The sequence below is a fragment of the Carya illinoinensis genome, chromosome 2, assembly GCF_018687715.1.
Source record: "Carya illinoinensis cultivar Pawnee chromosome 2, C.illinoinensisPawnee_v1, whole genome shotgun sequence".
Classification (NCBI taxonomy): domain Eukaryota; kingdom Viridiplantae; phylum Streptophyta; class Magnoliopsida; order Fagales; family Juglandaceae; genus Carya; species Carya illinoinensis.
In genome coordinates, this window is record NC_056753.1 from 5,949,504 (window position 1) to 5,971,379 (window position 21,876).

General features: G+C 36.2%; 2 protein-coding genes across 6 annotated transcripts; one reads left to right on the forward strand and one right to left on the reverse strand.

Annotated features, from left to right (window-relative positions):
• The first annotated feature begins 644 nt into the window (after positions 1 to 644).
• On the forward strand, positions 645 to 9,306 carry LOC122298892 (signal peptide peptidase-like 4). Its single transcript, XM_043108737.1, has 14 exons — positions 645 to 932; positions 1,699 to 1,857; positions 2,008 to 2,119; positions 3,432 to 3,551; positions 3,699 to 3,850; positions 3,990 to 4,172; positions 5,105 to 5,139; positions 6,184 to 6,346; positions 6,470 to 6,523; positions 7,150 to 7,242; positions 7,337 to 7,479; positions 8,198 to 8,268; positions 8,787 to 8,870; positions 8,946 to 9,306. The coding sequence occupies exons 1-14, from the start codon at positions 798 to 800 to the stop codon at positions 9,050 to 9,052; spliced, it is 1,611 nt and encodes a 536-aa protein (XP_042964671.1). The 5' UTR covers positions 645 to 797; the 3' UTR covers positions 9,053 to 9,306.
• A 101-nt stretch (positions 9,307 to 9,407) lies between these two features.
• Positions 9,408 to 19,590, reverse strand: LOC122298900 (SKP1-like protein 21). 5 transcript variants are annotated; one of them, XM_043108745.1, is made up of 10 exons: positions 19,374 to 19,590; positions 15,505 to 15,885; positions 14,528 to 14,752; positions 13,996 to 14,187; positions 13,801 to 13,911; positions 13,609 to 13,731; positions 12,308 to 12,445; positions 12,020 to 12,198; positions 10,628 to 10,749; positions 9,408 to 9,933 (listed from the first exon to the last, which is right to left on the reverse strand). In XM_043108745.1, exons 2-10 carry the CDS (start codon positions 15,538 to 15,540, stop codon positions 9,926 to 9,928), a joined length of 1,134 nt encoding a protein of 377 aa, XP_042964679.1. In that variant the 5' UTR covers positions 15,541 to 15,885; positions 19,374 to 19,590; the 3' UTR covers positions 9,408 to 9,925. The 5 variants fall into 5 exon arrangements, with proteins under 5 accessions (XP_042964679.1, XP_042964677.1, XP_042964687.1 ...); XM_043108743.1 differs by having other exon boundaries at positions 15,505 to 15,896; XM_043108753.1 differs by having other exon boundaries at positions 12,308 to 12,411; positions 13,617 to 13,731; positions 15,505 to 15,896; positions 19,374 to 19,588.
• Positions 19,591 to 21,876: the final 2,286 nt, after the last annotated feature.

Consider the following 21,876-nt stretch of genomic DNA (forward strand, 5'->3'; position numbering starts at 1 on the left):
TTTTTTTAGATTTATTCTTTTTAAATTAATTCAATTTTTCTATTTATTTTTCATATACTAAACATTTGATAAAATAAAAAAATAAAAAAATTTTAAAAAATAGATGGTGTGTGGTGTATGGGCTTATGTTTAGAATTTTTCTTAAAAAAAATGAGTTTATTTCTTGGACGGTTTGTTAGTAGAGGTTGAGTCCTCACTTTCTATAAAAGGGTGAGATCGAGTCTTTGTTTAGCTAGAGTTCTATCTCGCGGACCTTTGTTTGTATAGAGTATCAGTAGCAATGAAATCTAAATCAGTCTTACAGTGTGTTTATAGAGCTCCAAATGGTTGATATGAGATTATCCCCATATGTATTCGGTTGGTGATATAAGTTTTTCTTGAAGAATAAATGATGATATTTTTCTTAAAAATAAAAAGGAAAAAACTTAAGAATAGAATTTTTAAAATATTAAGAATATTTATAAATAATAATGAATAATTTATAAATAATAATAATAAAATAATTTGATAGCGAACGGAAGAAGGTATCATTATTCAACGGTTTGAATAAGGCGTTTTGCTTCATCTTTCATGTGAATGCTATTACCAAACCGCAAAAAAACACTGAAACACACGCACAATATATATTATATATATATTTTTTATGCATATATATGTCGACGATGCTACCACCCTGTCTCTGTTTCGTCTCTTCCTCTCACATTTCCTCGTCTTCCTCGATCCTCTCTCTCTCTAATCCTTCTTCTTCTTGAATCTCTGACTTAGCTAATCTAAGCTCGCTATTAAGTTATTTTTGGATGGATTTTCAGAGAGCTCCGTGTATAGTGGGAGTTCTGTTACTCCTAAGCATGTCTCTTGGGTCGGCCGGAGACGTGGTTCACCGCGACAACGTCCCTCCCAAGCGGCCTGGCTGCGACAACGACTTCGTTCTGGTATGGGACAAAACGTTAAACGGCTAATTCCTTTCTCCTTTAGGAAAATTATGCGCGTGGAATTTTCTTTTCTTTTTTTTTTTTTTTCCTTGGGACTTACTGTACCCTTTTCTCTCCGTATTGTTCTGGTAACACGAACAAAGACTATACAGCTAAATGGAGGGAGATAAGGTATAGTAGGGATAAAAAAAAAAGAAGTATTTATATTTTTGACGAAGATTACTGTTCGATCGATTTGGCTGAATATTCGTTTATTCGTTTTTTTTTTTTTTTTCACTTTACTTTTGTTTGTTTGCTGAGAAAACTGGGAAAAAGAATTTAAAAGGAACGAAAGGAAATTTTTTTCATTTCTTGGGGTGGTTTTTTCCGGATTTTGAGAAATGAAATGCGCAATTCAGTTCAGGTGAGTCGGGAAACAAGGACTGGTTGAGTTGAAGAGGAAAAAAACTCTTTTCGTTATATATTTTAAACTACCTTAGATTACTAAAGATGAGAAACATATTTCTGCTTAGGTTACTGGAGATGATCAATTATTACTTGATTTTGCTCTGGTGGATGCAAAAATTCAACATACAAAACAGAAGGGAATCAAAATAAATACTCGGTCAACTAAGTTTTGTACTGTTGTACAGCTTTTTGATTGACTTGTAATGCGTTTACCTTTTTTATGCACTAAACCTGAATATTCGAAACCTAAAACTTCTCTTTACTGTAATTGATCAAGGTGACTGTGACGTAACAAGTTTGATGAAATTTTGTTCCTCAGGTAAAAGTCCCAACATGGATTAACGGTGTACATGACCGTAAGTATGTTGGTGTTGGTGCTCGATTTGGCCCTACCTTGGAAACAAAGGAAAAGCGTGCCAATCGTACTAGAGTTGTTCTTGCCGATCCTCCTGATTGTTGTAGTACTCCCAAGAATAATGTATTCTTCTTCTGAAACATCTATATGATGTTCCTTCATTTGATTCTACTAGAGACTAATTAATTCACATGTGAAGCTTGCTTGGTACCTGTAATATTTTATCCTTTTATCTAATGGGTGCATTATACGGAGTGCCTTGCCTTTTGATAGCTTACGAGGGAGGTCATTATGGTGCACCGCGGAGGTTGCAGTTTCACATTTAAGGCAAATATCGCTGAATCTGCTGGTGCTTCGGCCATCCTCATAATAAACAGCGATCCTGGTATTTGCACAATTATCTTCTGCTCTTTCGATGCATTTTTTGGATTTGCTGCCCATCTCATGTTCTATTGCAGTCAAACCAGCTCTATCCCATATAAGTACCAGTTCTGAGATATTTCTGTCTGTACAAGATTCATTGCGTGTTGATCTAGATCCTCTGTCTTCCTTGCAGTTAAAGTTGGCATGCTCATTAAATTATGGTTTTTACAATTTGTTTGTTATGTAACCACTTTTATATGTGTAGGAAATGCAAAATGATTTGTGTTCTTAGTTGTCTACATTATTTTCTCTATTACCGTAGGATGTACAAAAAAACATATCCGTGATAAAATCAAATGCGTGTTACGTCAAATTAGTGGTAAGAGTAAGAAATGTTGTAGTGGAAATTCGGTTTTCTTAGAGCTGCTCAGGATTGGAGACGGGTGCTATTACAGAAAATTTTCACCTTGCTGTACTCTATGAGTTTTGGTAGTTTTGTGGCGGATAAGATGATTTGGATTCAGTCAGGGATTGGGAAAGTCTCTGTCTGCTCTTTGTACAAGGCCATGATGGGACAGAATTACAACCCCTTATCCTTGGAAGGGTATCTGGAGGGGTAAGGTGACTTAAGGTTGCTTTCTTTGGTTTGACCGCTTCTCTTGGGAAAATCCACACCATGGATAACTTAAGGAAGCAGTGGATTATTTGTTTTGATTGATGTTATATGTGCAAAAGAAGTGGTGAGTCCATAGACCAATTGTTACTTCATTTTGAGGTGGCTAGGGCTTTATAGGATGATATTTCAGCAGGACCAGACTAGCATGGGTAATGTCTAGAAGGGTGGTGGATCTACTTTGCCAACTGGAGAGGTCTGCAGGTAATCCCCAAATTGCAGCAGCATCGAAGATGGTTCCCTTATGGTGCATTTGGTTGGAGAGAAGATAGGGAACGCACTTTCGAAGATCTCATAATAATATGTTTTTACTTTATTCTTATGGGCATCTGTTATTGATTTCAATGGAGCTAGCTTTCATGATTTTCTTGTTTCTCTATCCAGCCCCAAACTCTCTCTAGGTGTTTCCTCTTGTATACTTCTTGCGTACTGGGGTTACGCCTATTCATTTGATTCAAATATTTTACCTATCAAATAAAAGATTAGAAAATGTCTCCCATTTCTTACATAGAGAATCAGTAGTAAGAGGTAATGGCTTTCAATTGCAAGTGCTGAAAAGGGTGTACTCATCATTGTAATGCTTGCTTGTAATTCTAATTAACAATCTTTGAAACAGTCATGTTAAACCTTTTTTAAAGAAATATTGCCTTCTGTTATGCAGAACTTTTTAAGATGGGTTGTGAAGACAATGAAACCAATGTACATGTACATATACCTGTGGTTATGCTTCCACTAGACGCTGGGGTAAACTTGGAAAAAAATTTACAGAACAACTCCACAGGTATGGCTTTTTTCTGCATATATTCATCAAAAATTAGTTTGACAACTGGCTTTGCCCCTACATACTTGGAAGTTTTTATCATAGGAATACTCAGTAATACCTGATCTATCTTTTTAATTTCTTTGTGTGCATGGTTGTTTCTTTTAGTGCTTGTGCAGCTATACTCTCCACTGCGTCCAGCAGTTGATATTGCGGAGGTGTTTTTATGGCTTATGGCTGTTGGTACTATCTTATGTGCTTCGTATTGGTCTGCTTGGAGTGCCAGAGAAGAAGCTATTGAGCAGGACAAGCTCTTAAAGGTCACCACCTGGTTTTCCAGATCTTCTTTTGCTACTTTTGAAATTGGATTTTTTTTTTTTTTTATTGGGATTGATTGAATCATTGCTGAATCCCCACTGATTCTATCATTTGACATATGGATTGATGCTGTGACTGCAGGATGGTTCAGATGAAATCCCAAGTTTGGAAGGCATTGGTTCTAGTGGTTTTGTGGAAATCAATACAACAGCAGCGATTCTATTCATTGTGATTGCTTCATGCTTCCTAGTTATGCTTTACAAGCTTATGTCAAAACGGTTTATTGAGATACTGGTGGTTCTGTTTTGCATTGGTGGGGTAGAGGTGCGTGTCTTCTATGATATGCATGTTTGATTCACTATGACTACATTCTGAGTATTTCTTTCCTAGAGACCAGACTAAGAGGTACTTTTAGTTATGCACACACATTTGTAACTTGTGCGTTAAATTCCAACATTACCTACAAAAGCTTAGTATTTCTCTTTACATTTCAATCTCCTTTTCCTATACCCATGGAGGGGTTGGCTTACTGTTAAAGTTAAGTCCTATAATATTTGGTGGATGGGGGTTATATCTTCAAGCCTTCGTGCACATTATGCTAAGCGTATGAGACCTGCAACAATTATTCCTACCCTTTGAGGGGGTCAGCCTAGTGCTCAGTTTGAAAAAAGAGCGCCTGCAGACCCCTCGCATCCCATTCCATATAGAGAGCTCCTCCAAGGCTCGTCTATGCACCTCTGATAGATGCTCCAATAAGTATTGGTCGTACTATAGTCACACTGAGTTAGAGAGTTTCAAACTCTAGCTCCTCTTTAATACCTTGAATTGAGTATAAGAAGGTGAAGTGAAATCACACAATGCTTGGGATGGAGAAGTTGTTGTCCTTTATAATAATTCTAAGGGACTCCAAGTGTAACCTTGACTAGTCCGGTATAAGCTCAGACGCGGCTTTAACTTTCCCTTGGCTATTACATCATCTCTTTACCCTTTGTTATCTATAAAAAAGAAATATCTGTTTCCTATATTTATGTCTGAAGCCATCAATATCATCAGGCAATGTAGTCCAAATATCTTACACATTTGCAAACTGTCTAGATAGTTTGCTTTGCATATCAGTTTTTCCCATTCATAAGGTGATTTGTTTGTGAAGCCTCTAGAAATATCCTTTGAGGTGATTTTGAATTTCGAAGCTTCATATCATTCTGGAAATTCGATGGAGATTTATGCTAAACCATGTAGGCTCTTTGTTCTTACAGGGCCTGCAAACCTGCTTGGTTACTTTGTTATCATGGTAATATCTTCTTTCTTTCTATAATTTTTTTTTCTTTTTATTTTTTCATTCAATATTGATGTGATGTATTCTTCTCAAAGAGAGGGGGCAGGGGAGGTTTTTGATCAATGATCTATTCATCTCATTTATGGGAGTTACCAATTTCACCTCACTAGTATGAAACTTTTTCAGGAAAGCATGTATTTTATCTTCCAATCAATTTTATTGTGAATGTTCTTTTGTTCCTTCGTATAGATTTTTCTCTTCTGTCAACCTTCAATTCTATTTCTAGAATGCAATAAATCGAGTAGAGCATGAAATTTAAAAAATAACTCAAGATTTAATGTAAAAAATTAGACTCAAAGAATGTGGAATTTTCCAGGTGTTGGACTTATCTCCCCGACAGCTCGTCTGCAAACAGTTACTGATTGTGACGATTTGATTGCAATCCATATTGTAGCCATCATATTATTACCAATAACTAAATTCAAGAAATATATGTTAGACTAACTTTCCAAAAGGAAAAAAAAAAAAAAAAAAAAAAAAGTTTACTCTTGGTGCCATTAGCCTCCCAGTCTGTGTAATATATTTGAGAAATTTAAAAGAAAAAAAAAATGACAAGATTGGAAATATTGTGTCGAGAAATGTTTGGTCGTCAATGAGAATTACAAAAATTGCATTACAAACTAACGTGACTTGATATGGTATGTCAAATCTTTCTTACAAATAAAAAGAGGTTTACAATCTAACGTATCACATCAAACCATACCAATTTGTAAGATGTATTGTTATAATTCTCTTTGTAGACCTAGCACTTCTCAATTGTGTCACATGCCATGCTTCCTAAGAGGTCAGCTAAACCGAACATCAATTATATGTGTTTGCAAAGCATGTTTAAATGTGAGAATTCCATGGAAGCATTATTGTCTATTTTACAGTGAATGAGGAGAAAGGAGAGGATTTCCTTGGAGAATGTGCTGGTGTTTGATTTGTTATATTTTCTCCTTTATACTATTTGGTTAGTAGATCTATCATAGCATGGGACTGACAACCAAACAACTGTAGTTTCAGATGGTTTGAACGTGTGGGACAGTCATATGTTAAAGTACCCTTCTTTGGAGCTGTGTCATATCTGACACTGGCCATTTCCCCATTCTGCGTAGCATTTGGTATTGTTTGGGCTGTCTTTCGCAAAATCTCATATGCTTGGATTGGTCAAGATGTCCTTGTAAGAAAAAAGCTTCTATTAACTTCCCGTCTTATATTGGTTCTTTTAGCTTCTTTTTAATTTGCAAGTAAATAGGAGGGGACAACTGATTTCATACTAACTTCCTTTTTCTCCTTCACTCAGGGTATCGCACTAATAATCACCGTCCTTCAAATTGTTCGTGTCCCGAATCTCAAGGTAATTATTTGAACTTGTTTGGCTTTCCGTGGTAACTGGTTTGAGAAATCTACAGGCTTTGCTATTGCATGGTTATTATATGATAATCCCCCTGCTGCTTGTTTAAGATAGTCATGCAAGAATATCCTTGTAATCTTTCTTGACAGCTTTCTCTGGTTTAAGGCTTGCAACATCAACTTGCTCTTTATTGTTTCTGAAGAAATGTAACATACGATGCTTTTTATTTTTATTACTTTTATGAAATTATTTTGTTTTGACAAGTATTAATTCATGGTATTATACTTCTATGTGAGGGAGGTTGAAGCCCCTGAGCATGGAGTATAAGACAGGTCAAAATGAGAATGCGGCACTAAAAAGAAAATTTGATGAAACACAAATCAAGTAACACATACCTATTTCAATATCAATAAAATATCTTCTTACTTGTGAGGAAAAAAAAAAGTAATACATACAATGGGGAAAACATTAGTGGTTAAGAAAATGATATTGATTCTGATAGTTATGTTGTACCCCCTTTATCTCTCCTCTTTTCCTTTAAAGTAGTATTAATATTAGTTGGCACGTATTTGCTTGATTCAGTCCTAAGGGGACATCCAGATTGACATTCCTGTTTTATTTGTAATCAGGTTGGAACAGTCCTCCTCAGTTGTGCCTTCTTGTACGACATCTTTTGGGTATTTGTTTCTAAACCGTTGTTTCATGAGAGCGTGATGATAGTGGTGAGTAGTTCAAAAAACATCTATCCTTCAAAAAACCATCAGTCTGCTGAATGAAAGAGTAACTATAATTCTTCATGCTTCATCTTCTGTACAGGTAGCTCGGGGTGATAAGAGTGGAGGGGACGGTATCCCAATGCTACTAAAAATCCCACGGATGTTTGACCCTTGGGGTGGCTACAGCATCATAGGATTTGGTGACATTATCCTACCAGGACTGCTTGTAGCATTTTCATTAAGGTTCAAGCTCTGATGCCATATATGAATTTTTTCTTGTTTTCTTTCTCTCTTTTATCAATAGAAACTTTTTTCAGTAACCCCCTATGTTTTGGCCAGAATAAGATTTGCCGCGTATGCCTTTTTTTTAAGGACTAGCACAGGTTATTCATCAAAAATAAAATGTGCTACTCCTAAAAAAACACAAGGGAATCCCAACTTGGCCAAACCACAAGGGATTATTGACATCTCCTGAGTTTTGCACGCCCCCAACAGGGTATTGAATTCATAACCTCATCCTCCACTTCATTCTCATGGGGAGAAAATGTAACCATTTGAGCCAGAGCTCATTGGTTGATGCCATATATCTCCTGTAAATTTTAGTTTTGACTACCATTGCTACAACATTGTCTTCGCATTTTATTCTGTTCAATGATTCTAAACTTTTCATATGCTGTAAGGCCTTTTTTTATTTATTTTTATTTTAGTTTTTATATTTAGAAGCTAAACGACACAGGTGTGAACATTCTGACTTTTAAAGGAACCGGGCATAATGTTAATAAGCTAATTTATATGTCTGAAGGCTCATCCTGGAACCTGTATATTTATCTTCAAGTATATATCTTTACTGGTGTGGTATCTTTACTGTTTTTTTCTTTGATATGTTTAAAATGGAGAGAGAAAGACAGTTCAGCGTCTAAAACCTTCCATATTCTAAAAATTGTATGGGAAACTTTGACAGGTATGATTGGTTGGCAAAGAAGAGTCTTCGATCAGGGTACTTCCTTTGGGCAATGACTGCTTACGGTTTAGGTATGACATACTAAATCTGGAACCATGTCCCCCTTGGACCTTGAGAAAATGTCTTAATACTGGGAAATTTTTAAGAAAATATAGGCAACTGGAAAAACCATGTGGGAATGTTATCTGAGAAAAATACTGAGTACCCATTTCACAAATCTCAGATGCATGCCACAATTAGAAAGAGGGAAGGTTCAACAATTATCATATAAATTTCATCAGTATGCACTCACTAGTTTGTCATATGATAACACTATTAAATGGGAAAATGTTGCTTCCCTTTTCATTGATCACGTATTGGAGGGTGGTACGCTCTTTCTTCCTTACCACTCTTATCTCTTCCTTTCATCTGACCTTGTTTTTCTCCTGTGTATGAAATATGAGACTAGTATATGACTCCAAGTTGTTCAAAAATAGCGAACATTAACTTGTGTATATAGAATACATATATGATGCCGTAAAATGTACTGCTTTAATTTCACTCAAATTCTTTTGATTTTGCTGATCACATTACCGGCATTAACGCACAGGTCTCCTCATCACATATGTTGCTTTGAACATGATGGACGGTCACGGCCAACCAGCTTTGCTTTACATCGTTCCATTCACACTTGGTAAGTTGGAATTTAGTGTAATAGATGATAAGCATCAGTTTCTTTTTTAACTCAATTCTTTGATCATGAATGCAGGAACATTTTTTACTTTGGGAAAGAAGAGAGGTGAGCTTAACATCCTTTGGTCTAGAGGAAAGCCGGAATGGCCTTGCCAACACATCCAATTCCAACCTTCCCAATAAAATGAAACCATGAAGCATACTTGTTGTAATTGTCTGACAGTTTTAGGGTAAACAAGAATTTGGGAACTCTAACCTGGGTATACGTAGGACTGTTATCATTTTTTTGTGTTACTAAATTATATCTTTAAATGTTTGGTGGGTGCAAGGTGTAAAGGGGTACATAGTCTTACTTTAGGTTGGAGAGGATTTGAGACACAAATGGTTGCTACTAGTGGATAATGAAATCAAGAGAACCTTGCATTTTGACACCAAAATATAGAATTCTTCTATTCAGTATTTGTTAAGCCAATTCTTTCGATTTCGTAATAATAATAGTAATAAGAGCCAAAGTTGCCTTCGTAGGGGGAAGAAAAAATGAAAACAAAGCCAAAACAGCAATGACAACTTTGATCATGTACAAAATTCAGTTGTTTAGTAATCAGGTACAAGGAGAGGAAAAAATTGTAGGACACGATTCTAGACTTCTAGTGGCAAGAAACTACCACTATATACAAACATATGACGTTGAGCATCAATTTTCTTTTCTTTTTTTGCTATTTCTTCCCCTTATAGAATACAAGGTTGTACCCAGAATCAAAGTTGCATCCGGGTTAAGCACAACCAACAAAACAAAAATATAAAGAAAAGAATTAAAAAAAAAATGAGCTCTCGTGTAATCCACATCAGTGACAATACCAACTCTCTAATTGTGTCTGTAAGCATCATCTGGTCAAAATTGTTTCAGCCATTGGCCAATCTGAGAGAGCATCCAATATTTTAGATATCATTTCCATTCCGGGTCTGGTCCTATTCATGCAAACAAATGATTCCATGCGTGCTGTAGATTATGATGGTGAAAGATCAAACGAGAGTGACCCCTCCCTAATCCTCAAATCATGTACCTAAACGAGGTTACATATCATTAGAAATAATTTTCCTGCAAATCTGTCTACAGATTATGTAAAAGAAAAGTTGAGAATGAACACAAATTTCTCTTTGCAATAACGGGAGGAGGGCGGGAGTGTGAAACTCACAAAAAAACACAGAGATTTGTTGTACAAAATTCATAATTCAAAATAACAAAATCAGATTATAGAGAAATACTAAATCATTTTCAATTGGTGAAATTGCACAATAAAACACATGGCCTCAAACTGCCAACATCAATCTTCAAATCATGGGCAAGAAGATATATAACAGGTGATACTATCGCATCAAGCGCTGTCACTTGGTAACCAATGAGGGCATAATTCCTCAGTCATGCACGGCTACAGCTAATGATAAGAGATTCCCCAACATTTAATAGGCATCGCACATACAAGGGGTCAGAAAGAATGTCAGGGTTCACAACTCTCAACGCCACAACTAATTACACACAATACAAACAAGAGGAAAAAAATTTAAATACTTAAAAAAAGGAAAAACGTTACTCAAAAATGAAACATTAGAAAGGATGAATTTCGCAATTTTTCTATTTTTCCAAAAAGAAATAGGCAACTAGTTTTGCACAAAGGATTAGAACGGTTCATGTAAAAGGCACATCTTGACCAAAACAACATGGAGAAACTTTCATAAGGGAGGGTAGAGTAACCGTACTAGCGTATCTCCTTAAGGATCCATTTTCATTTACTGGCCTTCCTTCTTGACCCAAAGAAAGAATCTCTTGCATCCTTTCAGGCCAGTCTGAATTCAATCTACGAGCAAAATCTTCCACCTCCCTGGGTCAGAAAGATATTAAGATGGACAACAAGAACAAATAAAATAAATGCACAAATAGAACCACGACAAAAGATGCAATTATTTTTCTAACTGGCTATTATTTGAAATTTTGAACAAGTTCCTTTCCACAAAATGAAATGAAAATGAATCCTCTGACAGGGCATGGATCCCGAAGCATGCTTCTATTCCACATATATGGGGTATGGGATTGCAAAAATGAGAACGACTACGTGTATCAACTTCTACACCAGAAAAAACACGTCAAATTCATCCATTTACAGTCTCAGGAAAAAATCAAATGGAAAAGGCGGGAGATGAGGCGAAAATCCTATTTCAAATTCTACCATCACATAAAAAAGTCCAAGACAGATTACAGGCAATACTTCTAACAGAACAAACTCCTGTCATCCTAAGCAAATTCCCTTAGATGACATTATTTTCTTCTTCATATGCATTCTGACCACAAAAGCAATAGCACAAAAATCTAGGAAATGAAAGCAATGGCACATCAATACAGCAATATTAAAATACTTGAAATGCAGTACTTAAGAGATATAATTACTATATGCCCACCCTCAAGGGCATTCTTCTGTCATAGATAAATAGGAGAATAGCCAAATGGGGAAAAAGTTGAAGCCTAGTTCAAAAAAAGCACCAGCTTAAATCATACTAACTTAACAAATTAAAAACTATTGCAAATAAAACAACTCAAGAAGAAATACCCACTGCATTTTGTCCAGACCAAAATCATTTTTTTTTTTTTTTTGATTTCAGGGAACCTCTCCAAGGCAGGGCCCTTTGGACCCACCCCTGCAGAATAAACCCCGGTCCCGTGCACCGCACCCTCGGAAGTTTCCCTACACGGAACTAGTCCAGACCAAAATCATTTCAACTGGAACAATCTCTTTAAGCAATAATTGCAACCCTAGTAAAAAGATACTTTTGATACAAGTTCCGTCGCCCTTCAACAGTGTTTACAATAGTATCAGAAAGAATGAAATGGATATAGGGAAAAGAGAATCAGAATTCTGTTAAAGGTTATTAACTAGTGAGATAAACTGACAACTCGTCAAAGAAAGTTACATTTTTTTAGATGAGATGTCTATCCGATATAAAATCAGTTAAGGACAAAAATAGAAAGATACAAGGGTAGCCCTATTACACCCTTGTTAGTTGTTAGCTTCATGTACTCGCTGTCACAATCAGAGTGCCACAAGCTAAAAAAGGAATGCTAATATATTCCATAGCCAGAAAACTTGTTCGGCTCACCTATCAATTTTCTCCTTTAGTGCAGGGTCGATCTCATCATCTATATCACCGTCATCAAACTCAACCTTATGTGGAAAAGTGTCATCTTCCACGTCTGGTAATGTTGATGTCTCACCAGGATGGGGATGCAACTTGTCAACTCCAGTACCATTGCATACAGAATTAAGACCATTTGAATCCTAAAACATGGGCAGAAAAGATCAATAACTTAGCAGTTCTAAGGAATGTTTTCAAGTTTCAATGATCGGTTGAGGAAAAATGAAGATACAGCCACGAGATGGTTCAGACCTTCCCTTGACTTTCAATAGATTCGTCTACTGAAGCATTTTTCTGTTGCTCCTTTCTTCTCCGGTTCTTCTTTTTACTCTTGGAAGTTTTAAGCACCTTAGAATCTGTGAAACACAATTTCCTTACCTCTAATGAGGCCTTCAAAAGGAAATAAATTAGGGGGGAAAAGACTAAGAAGCTAAACTTCAGAGCCCATTTTCTTCAAAAGAATCTCTAATACTCCAATGTGCAGTAAGAAGTGGAAGCATGAAATCCAGGAAAAAACACAGGCAATAATTAAGATGCATGTATGTATGCGTAGCACATTCTAAATTCTCCAGTACCGTGTTTCATTAAAATAGTTAAAAATCTATTTACAAGTCTGTTTATGACATCCCTGATGTAGAAGTCTGCCACATCAGTTAGCATAAAAAGATATTGGTGTTTTATGATTTTTTTTTTTATAACGGGTCTACACACCAACTTGTCAGTAGCAAAACTTGATCACTAAATTAAAAATATCAACCAACACAGAAAAAACAAGAATATATAGAAATAAAAAATTGCCGAGTTATTAAGACTATTTTTTGGGGTGATATAAAAACCTATATTTAATAATAAGTCAGCCCAGTAATAGATCCCACCAGAGGCTAAAATCTCTATTTATTTGATGGGGGCCCACAATCAGATGTTAAGTGCATCTAAGCATTTCAAGGTCACTCCACTAGATTGCTTACATTTCTGTGTTAACATCAACATAATACTTTCTTATATGATTTTTGGAGGGGCTAGCATAAGCTAATCAAGTCTGATGTTCCTAGGTAAAGGACATCAGAAAACCCAGTCAGGATCAGAAATAAGTTTCCAACCCCAGTTCCTTGCACTGTTTGCTCTCTTTTGCAACTCCCTAACAGAAAACCCTATCAACTCAGATATCCAAAATGAGCAATACAACTTATACACAGATTTAACACAACTAGTATTTAAAAAAAAAAAAAATCACTTTAATTCAAACAAATCATCTGACAATCAACAGTTCATGTTTCCAAAGAACGAGGCCTAACATGTCCCCCACTCATTTAAGCCTGTGTGTATGTTCTGATTTTTCTCCTGCTCCCAAAGGAGAAGTATGCATTGCAGTCTATGAGGTGGTTTTGTTAATATAGCCTTCACACATTCATGCGCCAAAAGTGATGCCAGTTAATATTCATACAATGTCGAGAAGTCCAGTTTAGTGCCAGTCAACAAAATTCCACATATATTGTTAAAAGTGATAGAATAAACCCATGAACTATCATACAACATACAGTAGACAAACATACATGTATACCTCCATTTCCTCCATTGATAAATGACAGAAGATCTTCAACTGAACGGTCATCAACATGCTCTTCCTCAGTCTCAACATTCTGAAACATATGGCAGGTCCAATTGTCATCAACCTCCTATACAGTTTTGTCTATTTAGTGGCGCATGAACACATTTGCTGGATAATGGGTTTGCATTAGAATCACCTTTAAATGTTCTCTCTCTTTAAGTTCTTTCCTCTTTCTTGCATACAATCTATTCAATAGTCGAATACGTGGATCGTCTGTAGAGTTTTTTAGGGGCTCCAGTTTCTCTTCCTGGATAATGGGTTTGCATTAGAATCAACGGAGGAGATGAAAAGGGCATACCAAGCATAAACAGATCTTGAAAGCAACAAGCACCTCTGTAAGATCATCGGGCAAATGAAATATTTCACGAATCTCCTCAGGGGTTTTCCCTTCTATTACTCGCGCAAGTGCACGACTTGTAAGATCAACCAAAGGCTTTAACTGGAGGCTGTCCGCAGCGGATGTCAACTCACAGAGCCTCTTCGTGTCCATCCTAATGAACTTTTCATCAAAAGACTTGCGTTCCTATGCAAGAGAACAGCCTGAAGTCAAACTCAGCTTTTGCCATTCACAGTTAGCCATTCCAAAAGTTGTGTCATTTAATCTGAATAAATTATTGATGAAGAAACGGCTAAAGAACTGATCCAAATTTCTCAGGTTGCACTTTTTCCAATTGGAAAGTGACACATACACCAAACAAATCTTGAACCCGCAACCTCAGTCTCTATCCTGTTCCTATGGGAGGAGGAGGTACCATTTATGCTACAACTCATACACTCTCAGGTTTGTAATATGCCTAGACTCAAGAGCAAGGAAAGAACATCATCCCAACAAAAGGAAAGTGGAAGTCAAAATTATGTAAAACCTTGTTGGAGCGACCTGTTACTTGATGAAACCTGCAGTAATCCAGAATTAAGCTCAACATACAAGGATTAACTCGTTGTGGGAGAGATATTGCATAAGTCTTGGATGATCCCATGCCTTTTTGAATGATTTCATGACATATCATAGGGCAAAACATGGCAACCTCTTGCTCCACTTGTTGAATTGAACCATCGGCAGTCTGAAGCCATATATAGGACTTTATCATCTGCAAATGCATTTTTGTACAAAACAGCTTCAGGATCATTATTAAAACTAAAAGACAAGACAATTAGAATCTGAGGCAGAAAAAAGAACAAAGTAACTGCAAGCATTAAGAACTGCTAGAAAAAGAGGCTCAACCTTGATCATAACTAATTATCTTTTTGACTCATTTACATGTATATCAAGCTCCGTCAGGATTTGAACTTCATATAAGGCATATATAACAATCATAGAACATCTTTCCTTACTGTTTACATCAGTTCAGAACAGTTCATTCATCTTCCTGCATCCCTACAGAAATAATATGACATCTGTTCTCTTCCAGATGACCACTAATATTTAAAGCATCTAATTTGAGACAAAGTCTGGAGGTGGTTGCGCAAAGTTCTGAGTTCAGATCTCCCATCCATGGGCTTTGTTAAGATCGTAAAAAGGTGTTGTGTTAAGTAAAGTTTAGCCTCTATCAAGATCATATAAAGGTGGTGTAGCATTGGGTAAAGTTTTCGCTCATAGGATAAGCATCATCATCCTAATCATATAATAACTCACTTCTCTAAAGGGCAAAAGTCGTCAACCCTGTCTTCAACTCTACCCAGTCCCAGCAAAAAATAGAAAAATTCAACTCCCTCAATCTACGTACAAATACGTATCAATGCACACACATGCATGTAACACTACGAGCTTTGATTTCTTAAGATTCACTAGTTGAAAACTGACCTACACAATAGCAAATGAAGCAGAATAAAAGTATCATACCTCAGGTTGAATAACTGCCATATCAAATTCTGACATTTTTCCAATTATTTTTAAACACCAAGATCGTTGAATATATAAAGCTCCTCTCCAATAGAAGTATAACCCCTTTTTCAAAGACTGAAAAGCTCCTGAAGGCCAAATGACAACCCTCCTTTCCTAAGCAATCCAGCTTTCTAATATAAAAAGATTATGCACAATGATAGCCATAATACACCAACTCCATCAACAATATTACCAGCACCAATCCCAATAAGTGTTATTAGAATTAAAAGTTGAACTGCAAAAAGCAGGAAAAGTATGCAATCCTGCCAACCACAAAACGAACATTTGCTTCCTTGAAGTATGCGGACGAACCACAAAGAATTAATTGGGCCCAGCGTTCTGCAAATTTACTGGGAAAAAAAATCAGAAGTTCGAGAAAAAAAATATAAGAACAATGAGAAAAAATAAATAAATAAATAATATAATCAATTATAGATTCGTGTTCTCATATTCCTAACAAAGTGCAGTGCATACAATATATTTTGACAGTGCATTTGTATATTTTCATTTACTTTGGCTTTGAAGTGAAATGAATAGCTAACTCTCCTAATTTGCAATTGAAACAATAGAAGTATAACAATTAGTTTAAGCCTTTTTTTTTTTTCTGATAGGTAATCAAGAAGTTATATTTATAGAAATAGGCAAAGCCTAGGTACACAGGTAGTATACATGAGAAACACCTAACTAGAAGTTACAATAGAAAGGACACTTAGTCCGTTACAAACCATGGCCCCTACCCAAAATAACAAGGACTTAAAGAAGAAAACTTTTAGCTCATCCGTTGTTCTCTCTTGATCCTTGAAGCTTCTAGCATTTTTCTCCATCCAAATACACCAACACATACATATAGGAATCATTTGCCAGATGGCCGCTATCTATGAATTACCATGAAGGCCTCTCCAGCTTGTGAGGAAATCCACCAATCTAAGAGGCATGACCCATGACAATCCGATTCTTGTGAACAAATCATCCCACATGTTCCTAGCCACAGTGTAAAAGCCGATGATCTATTGATTCCCCATGCTTCTTACACATACAACACCAATTCAATATAATTACCCATCGTTTTCTCAAATTTTCTATGGTGAGGATCTTACCCAAGGATGCTAACCATACAAAAAAAGCTGCTTTTGAAGAAGTTTTCGTCTGCCATATGCTCTTCCATAGGAAACTAGTCTAAGCCAATTCTACTATGTGTAGAAGTACAAAATTAACAATACAAGAATTAAATTCCCATTCTCAAAGATCTAAACCTCATAACAGGCCAATTGCCTTTGACCTAATGGTACCCACACTCATCCCCATGATGAGATAACGTGGCACATAGGTCAAGCAATGGGTGACCCATACACAGCCCACTTGCAGAACCTGCCCGGTCGCAGAGGTAATGAGCAGGCATGCCATTGCCTGTAGGCCAGGCGGGTGCAGGTTTAAACATGCAAATATCAGTAAATAACCTGCCTACCCCTATGTTCTGTGTATATATATTATATTTAAAAAAATCTGTAAAAATAAGTTGTTTAGCATAAGTTAGATGGTTGGTTTAGAAGGTTCTAGATTGTCAATTTACACTACTCTATTCCTCTCAGTTGCAACTCTGTTTTATGGTTGTTTAGCATAAGTTATATGATCGGTTTAGAAGGTTCAAGATTGCTAATTTTTCATCATTATTCTCCATTCAATCTTCTCACTTCTCAACTCCTCTCAGTCACAACTCACTCACGCCACTTTGTTGCTTGCCACCAGCCCACAACCAACACTGCTGGTCTGCATGGTAATAGCCCCCCCGACCCACCCCCCCCTCCTCCCTCCCTCTCCCCAGGTTCAGAATGAAGGGGATATGTCACTCTCATTAACACCAGCAAAACCGTCAGCCACCAGGTACTCTCTCTCTCTCTCTCTCTCTCTCTCTCTCTCTCTCTCTCTCTCCGTCTTGTGATTTGTGGATTTTCGCGTTTTGATTTTTGGCTTATCATTTGATTGATTTTAGTTTTTATTTTGCTCTATTTATTTTTGTCTACTTTCTTATTCTCTGTGGCTTTCTTAGGGTAAATTATTTTTTGATCAGTAAAATTAAGATTATGTTGAATATATGGAATAGGCATAGCCCAAGTACACATGAAGTATGCAAGAGAAACACCTATAAGAAGTTAGGGCTTAAAAAAGAAACAAGAAAATCATGAAAACAGTGCCACTGAAATCAATAATAGAAGCCCATAAGGTATTGAGAAAAGAATCCTTCTAAGTTCTTCCACAGAATGTTCCCTATCTTCAAAACTCAAGTCATTCCTCTCCAACCAAATGCACCACATAAGACATAAGGGAGCCATCTTCCAAATTGCAGCAATTTGGAAATTACCTCTTGGAGACCTCTCTAGCTGGTTTAGAGATCCACCACCCTCCTAGGCATCACCATGCAAGTCTGACCCAGCTGAAAATCTCATCCCATAAGGCCTTGGCCACCTCACAATGAAGCAACAAATGGTCAACGGATTCACTATTCTTCTTACACAGCACCAATCAACAAAAATAATCTGCTGCTTCCTTAGATATTCCATAGTTAGGATTTTCCCAAGAGGAACAACCTTGAGAGGCACCTTACTCCTCCAGATACCCCCTTCCAAGGAAAATGGTTGAAATTCTTACCCATCATAGCCTTGTACAGAAACCAAACAGAAAACTTCCCATTCTTGGACTGGATCCAAACTCATCCTCTGCTCCTAAAGGCCAGCATCACCACATCTCTAAAATTAACTCTGAACACCCTAGTCTTGTGTTTTCTCTTTCCACACCTAGTGTCTCTCTAGAAATAAACTCGCCAGCACACACGTATTGGAGAAAATGAAACTAAAAGCACTGCACAAAAGGCAGTATCAATAGGTAAGACACTTCAACCTTCAACTCAACTCAACAAAAAAATCCTGACCAGTTTACATGGGTTATATACTTGCATCCCTTGGGCCAATAGTATTCTCTCACTTCCTCACCCAACATTTTCCAAGGTTATTACTCTCCATTGCACTCTGTAAAACCATTTCAACTAGTCCCAAATTGGCACAACTCATGAGTTCTCAACTCATTTTCAATTCTAAGCCTGTCATTTCTTAATTTCCCACTCACCCAGATCAAAATCTGCACTTCATACAAGTTCTTTTTATGATTTTAATGTTTAATAATACCTTTCATTAGTATCAAGCAAAACAATAACAAAACAAAGAAGGTAGGAAATTAGAATTTCCATCGAACTTAGCCACATAGTCGCATACCTGCATTAGGCTCATTATAGCAAATATTTCAGTTCAGTCATATATAATTGAGTAATCCACATTCCAAAATTTAAATTTCTTTTTCTCATCATTTCCCAACAGTTATTCACCAACCAAACGTATCCTATTAGGAGAGCAAATATATTGGGAAAGCACTAGTTGTTAACCTCTTGGAGAATGATATGGTTCAACCACTCTTCCTCCTCTATAAAGAAAAATATAGAATATTGCTTGGGTTAAAAAGAGAAAAAATAGCATATGTAAAAATTAAAAAATAACAACAAAAATTATTAAACCAATTAGATTTTTTTTTGGGGGGGGGGGGGGGCGCTGGGTATGTTGACCTAACCATACATATAAACAGCAAAATATTAAATACCAGCTTATGCAAATAAAGGCTCTAGTTTCTCACATTTTTACCACTGCAAAGATCCAACAGAAGTATGCACTATAACTTACATATGATATATACGCATATTTATAAACAGATAAATATAAATATATATATTCGCAATGCAAATTGTAGATAAGCATGTCCATGTATATGAGATTGGCGTGTACCTTGTGAGCAGAGGAAGAAGAAAGTGGAAGAAATTTTAGAATTTCCGGAAATGAAAAGACGGAAGCCTCGTATTGCAGGGATATGGCGCTGGTCGGCAAATCCAAAATGGATAAACGAGAGAGAGAGAGAGAGAGAGAGAGAGAGAGAGATGTATATGTGACTGAAATTATCGTTGCAAAAATATTTTTTTTATTTTTATTTTTTATGGTGTCTCCGATAAACGTCGCCGCACGCTCGTGACACCGGTTGCTGGTTAACCTAAAGAGTATTGAAGATAAATATGGGCTTAAGAAATATTCTGAAAAAAATATATATATAATTTCTTAAAAATATATATATATTTATGTTAAACGGTCTGTATTAATTTACGCATCAATTTGATGTGATTGGTTAAAAAGGAAATTTTATTGAAAGTAATATTAATTTAAATTTTAAGTATAAATAAATCAGTATTGGTACGTAAATTAATACGCGACTTTATTTGTATATAGCAAAACTCTTTATTTCATATTATTCATCAGGAGATTGCATGGCGACTCCATGCAGCCGGTTGTACCCCTAGAAAAACTGTATCCCTCCAGTAGCGAGGACAAGTATGTAATATGTTTTTTTTTAAAGAATAAAACAAATTTCACTCATTCATAAAGGGGCATTATAACTTTGACCAGAGACCTACATAGTAGTGATGACAAGTATGTAATATATATATATATATTTCAGAACTGCTACATACCCCCGGGGAAATAACCCCGTCGCGTCCTCGTGACTTTGCCACGTCAGCCGATAATAAAAAATTAATAAAAAAAAATGAAAAAGGCGGAAAGAAGCATAGTTGAACGCGGGAGTAGCGTTGACGTGATTTTGACCTCGCAGAGCCGAAAACAGAGCCTCCCATAGCCGACGAGCTTGAGGTTGGTTTTTCTGTGCTTCAATCTTTCCCCGTGAGTAAGAGAACCGTTGGGATTGAAGAGTAGTGAAGAAAACTGTGTAGAAAATTAAAATCAGAAACAGAGACGTTGCTGAGGAGCTTTAACTGGCTTTTATCTTGTTCTTTCATCTGCATTTGTGGGTAAGACAATGGTTTTAACTAAGCTTTTCTTTAAACATTTGATCTGGATTGTTGTTACACATTTTCTCGTTTCTTTCTTTGTTTTACCTTTTTTTTTTTTTTTGGGTATTTTCTATTACTTAGTACTAGGTGGATTTTTTTTTCAGTAGCTTGGTATTTTCTATTACACATTTGATCTGGGTTGTTGGTATTTTCAGTAGCTTGGTATTTGATCTGCTTGTAAGTAGACAGAAATGGGGTTTAGTTATTAATGTTACTATTTTCACAAATGTTTTTATATATTTTAAGTTTGTGAGAGGAGCATATGACATAAATGTCAGTACTTATTTATTGATTTGATAAGTAAAATCTTTTTAATTAGTTAAATAGGAGATGTATGTAGAAAATATATATTACAAGGGGTGGAGTGAGTTCTCTTGGTATACTGGATGGATTTATGGTGGGGATGGCTCAAAGATACGCATTTGAATAATGATGTTTGGTGTGGTGCACAATCCTTGAGAAGTTCTTTTCCAATCCTTTATAGAATCTCTAGCATGAAGGGGGTGTCATGTTCACTAGGGATGCTATTAATTGGGAGGTTGACCGTTTTTAATCATGCTATGACAAATGCTATGACAATTAAATCCAGGGAAAATCCTTACTCTGGATTTAATTGTCAACATGTGTTGCATGTGTAGAAGAAATGAGGTGCATGGTGCATATGGAGTGAAAGAAACTGCCGTAGCTTTGATTTGATTGATAGTCTGATTTTTGTCTTCATTTTGCTTCAACTCCTCTAGTTGAACTACCATAGATATTATGGATCCTAGCTTGTCAACAGGAATGGAGTTCATTCCATATGAATAGAGTCCATTTGGTGTCCTTCCTTATTTATTCTCTTTGGTTGTTACTTGAGGTTGTAATTAATACTATGTGTTCATTTGATTAAATGCCTTTAAAAAGTATTTAAGATTTCATATTTATCTTGAATTACTTAATTTGTGGCAGTTCTATTATATTTTCCCAGCATGGGAAATGAGAAAGACCAGCCAACTACGCAAACATCATCTAGCTCAAATTCAGGATTGGAGGTATGTATGTTATATAATTGTGCACTTCAATAACATTGGTACTGTTGATATATCTTTTTCGAAATATATATCAATAATTTTATCTAATAACATGTTAGGCCATACCATCAACTAGTCAAGACATTCCAACTTACATGCCTGGTTACTTTGGACCAGTGCCTACGTGGTCACCAACTTTTCTACCATATCCGACTGGTAACCAATATCCAATCAACATACAGGTAGTGATAACTTGTAGCTCGATTTATTAGATTATAATTGACTTTTTTGCAACACTATTAAAAAAATAAGGTGGCTTAATTGCAACAGTTTAATTGATGACCTTTTATAATTTGTTGCAGAATGCTGGTTACTCTTTTC

What these genes read in the sequence shown, in the direction of transcription:
- LOC122298892 (XM_043108737.1), top strand. Translation starts at nt 798, where the DNA reads ATGGATTTTCAGAGAGCTCCGTGTATAGTGGGAGTTCTGTTACTCCTA. An exon ending in TTTGCATTGGTGGGGTAGAG is followed by an intron (nt 4,173 to 5,104) that starts GTGCGTGTCTTC and finishes TTGTTCTTACAG; the next exon opens with GGCCTGCAAACCTGCTTGGT. An exon ending in GGATTGGTCAAGATGTCCTT is followed by an intron (nt 6,347 to 6,469) that starts GTAAGAAAAAAG and finishes TCCTTCACTCAG; the next exon opens with GGTATCGCACTAATAATCAC.
- LOC122298900 (XM_043108745.1), bottom strand. Translation starts at nt 15,540, where the DNA reads ATGTCAGAATTTGATATGGCAGTTATTCAACCTGAG. An exon ending in TGGCAGTTATTCAACCTGAG is followed by an intron (nt 14,753 to 15,504) that starts GTATGATACTTT and finishes ATGCATTTGCAG; the next exon opens with ATGATAAAGTCCTATATATG. An exon ending in CTAAAGGAGAAAATTGATAG is followed by an intron (nt 10,750 to 12,019) that starts GTGAGCCGAACA and finishes TTTCTGACCCAG; the next exon opens with GGAGGTGGAAGATTTTGCTC.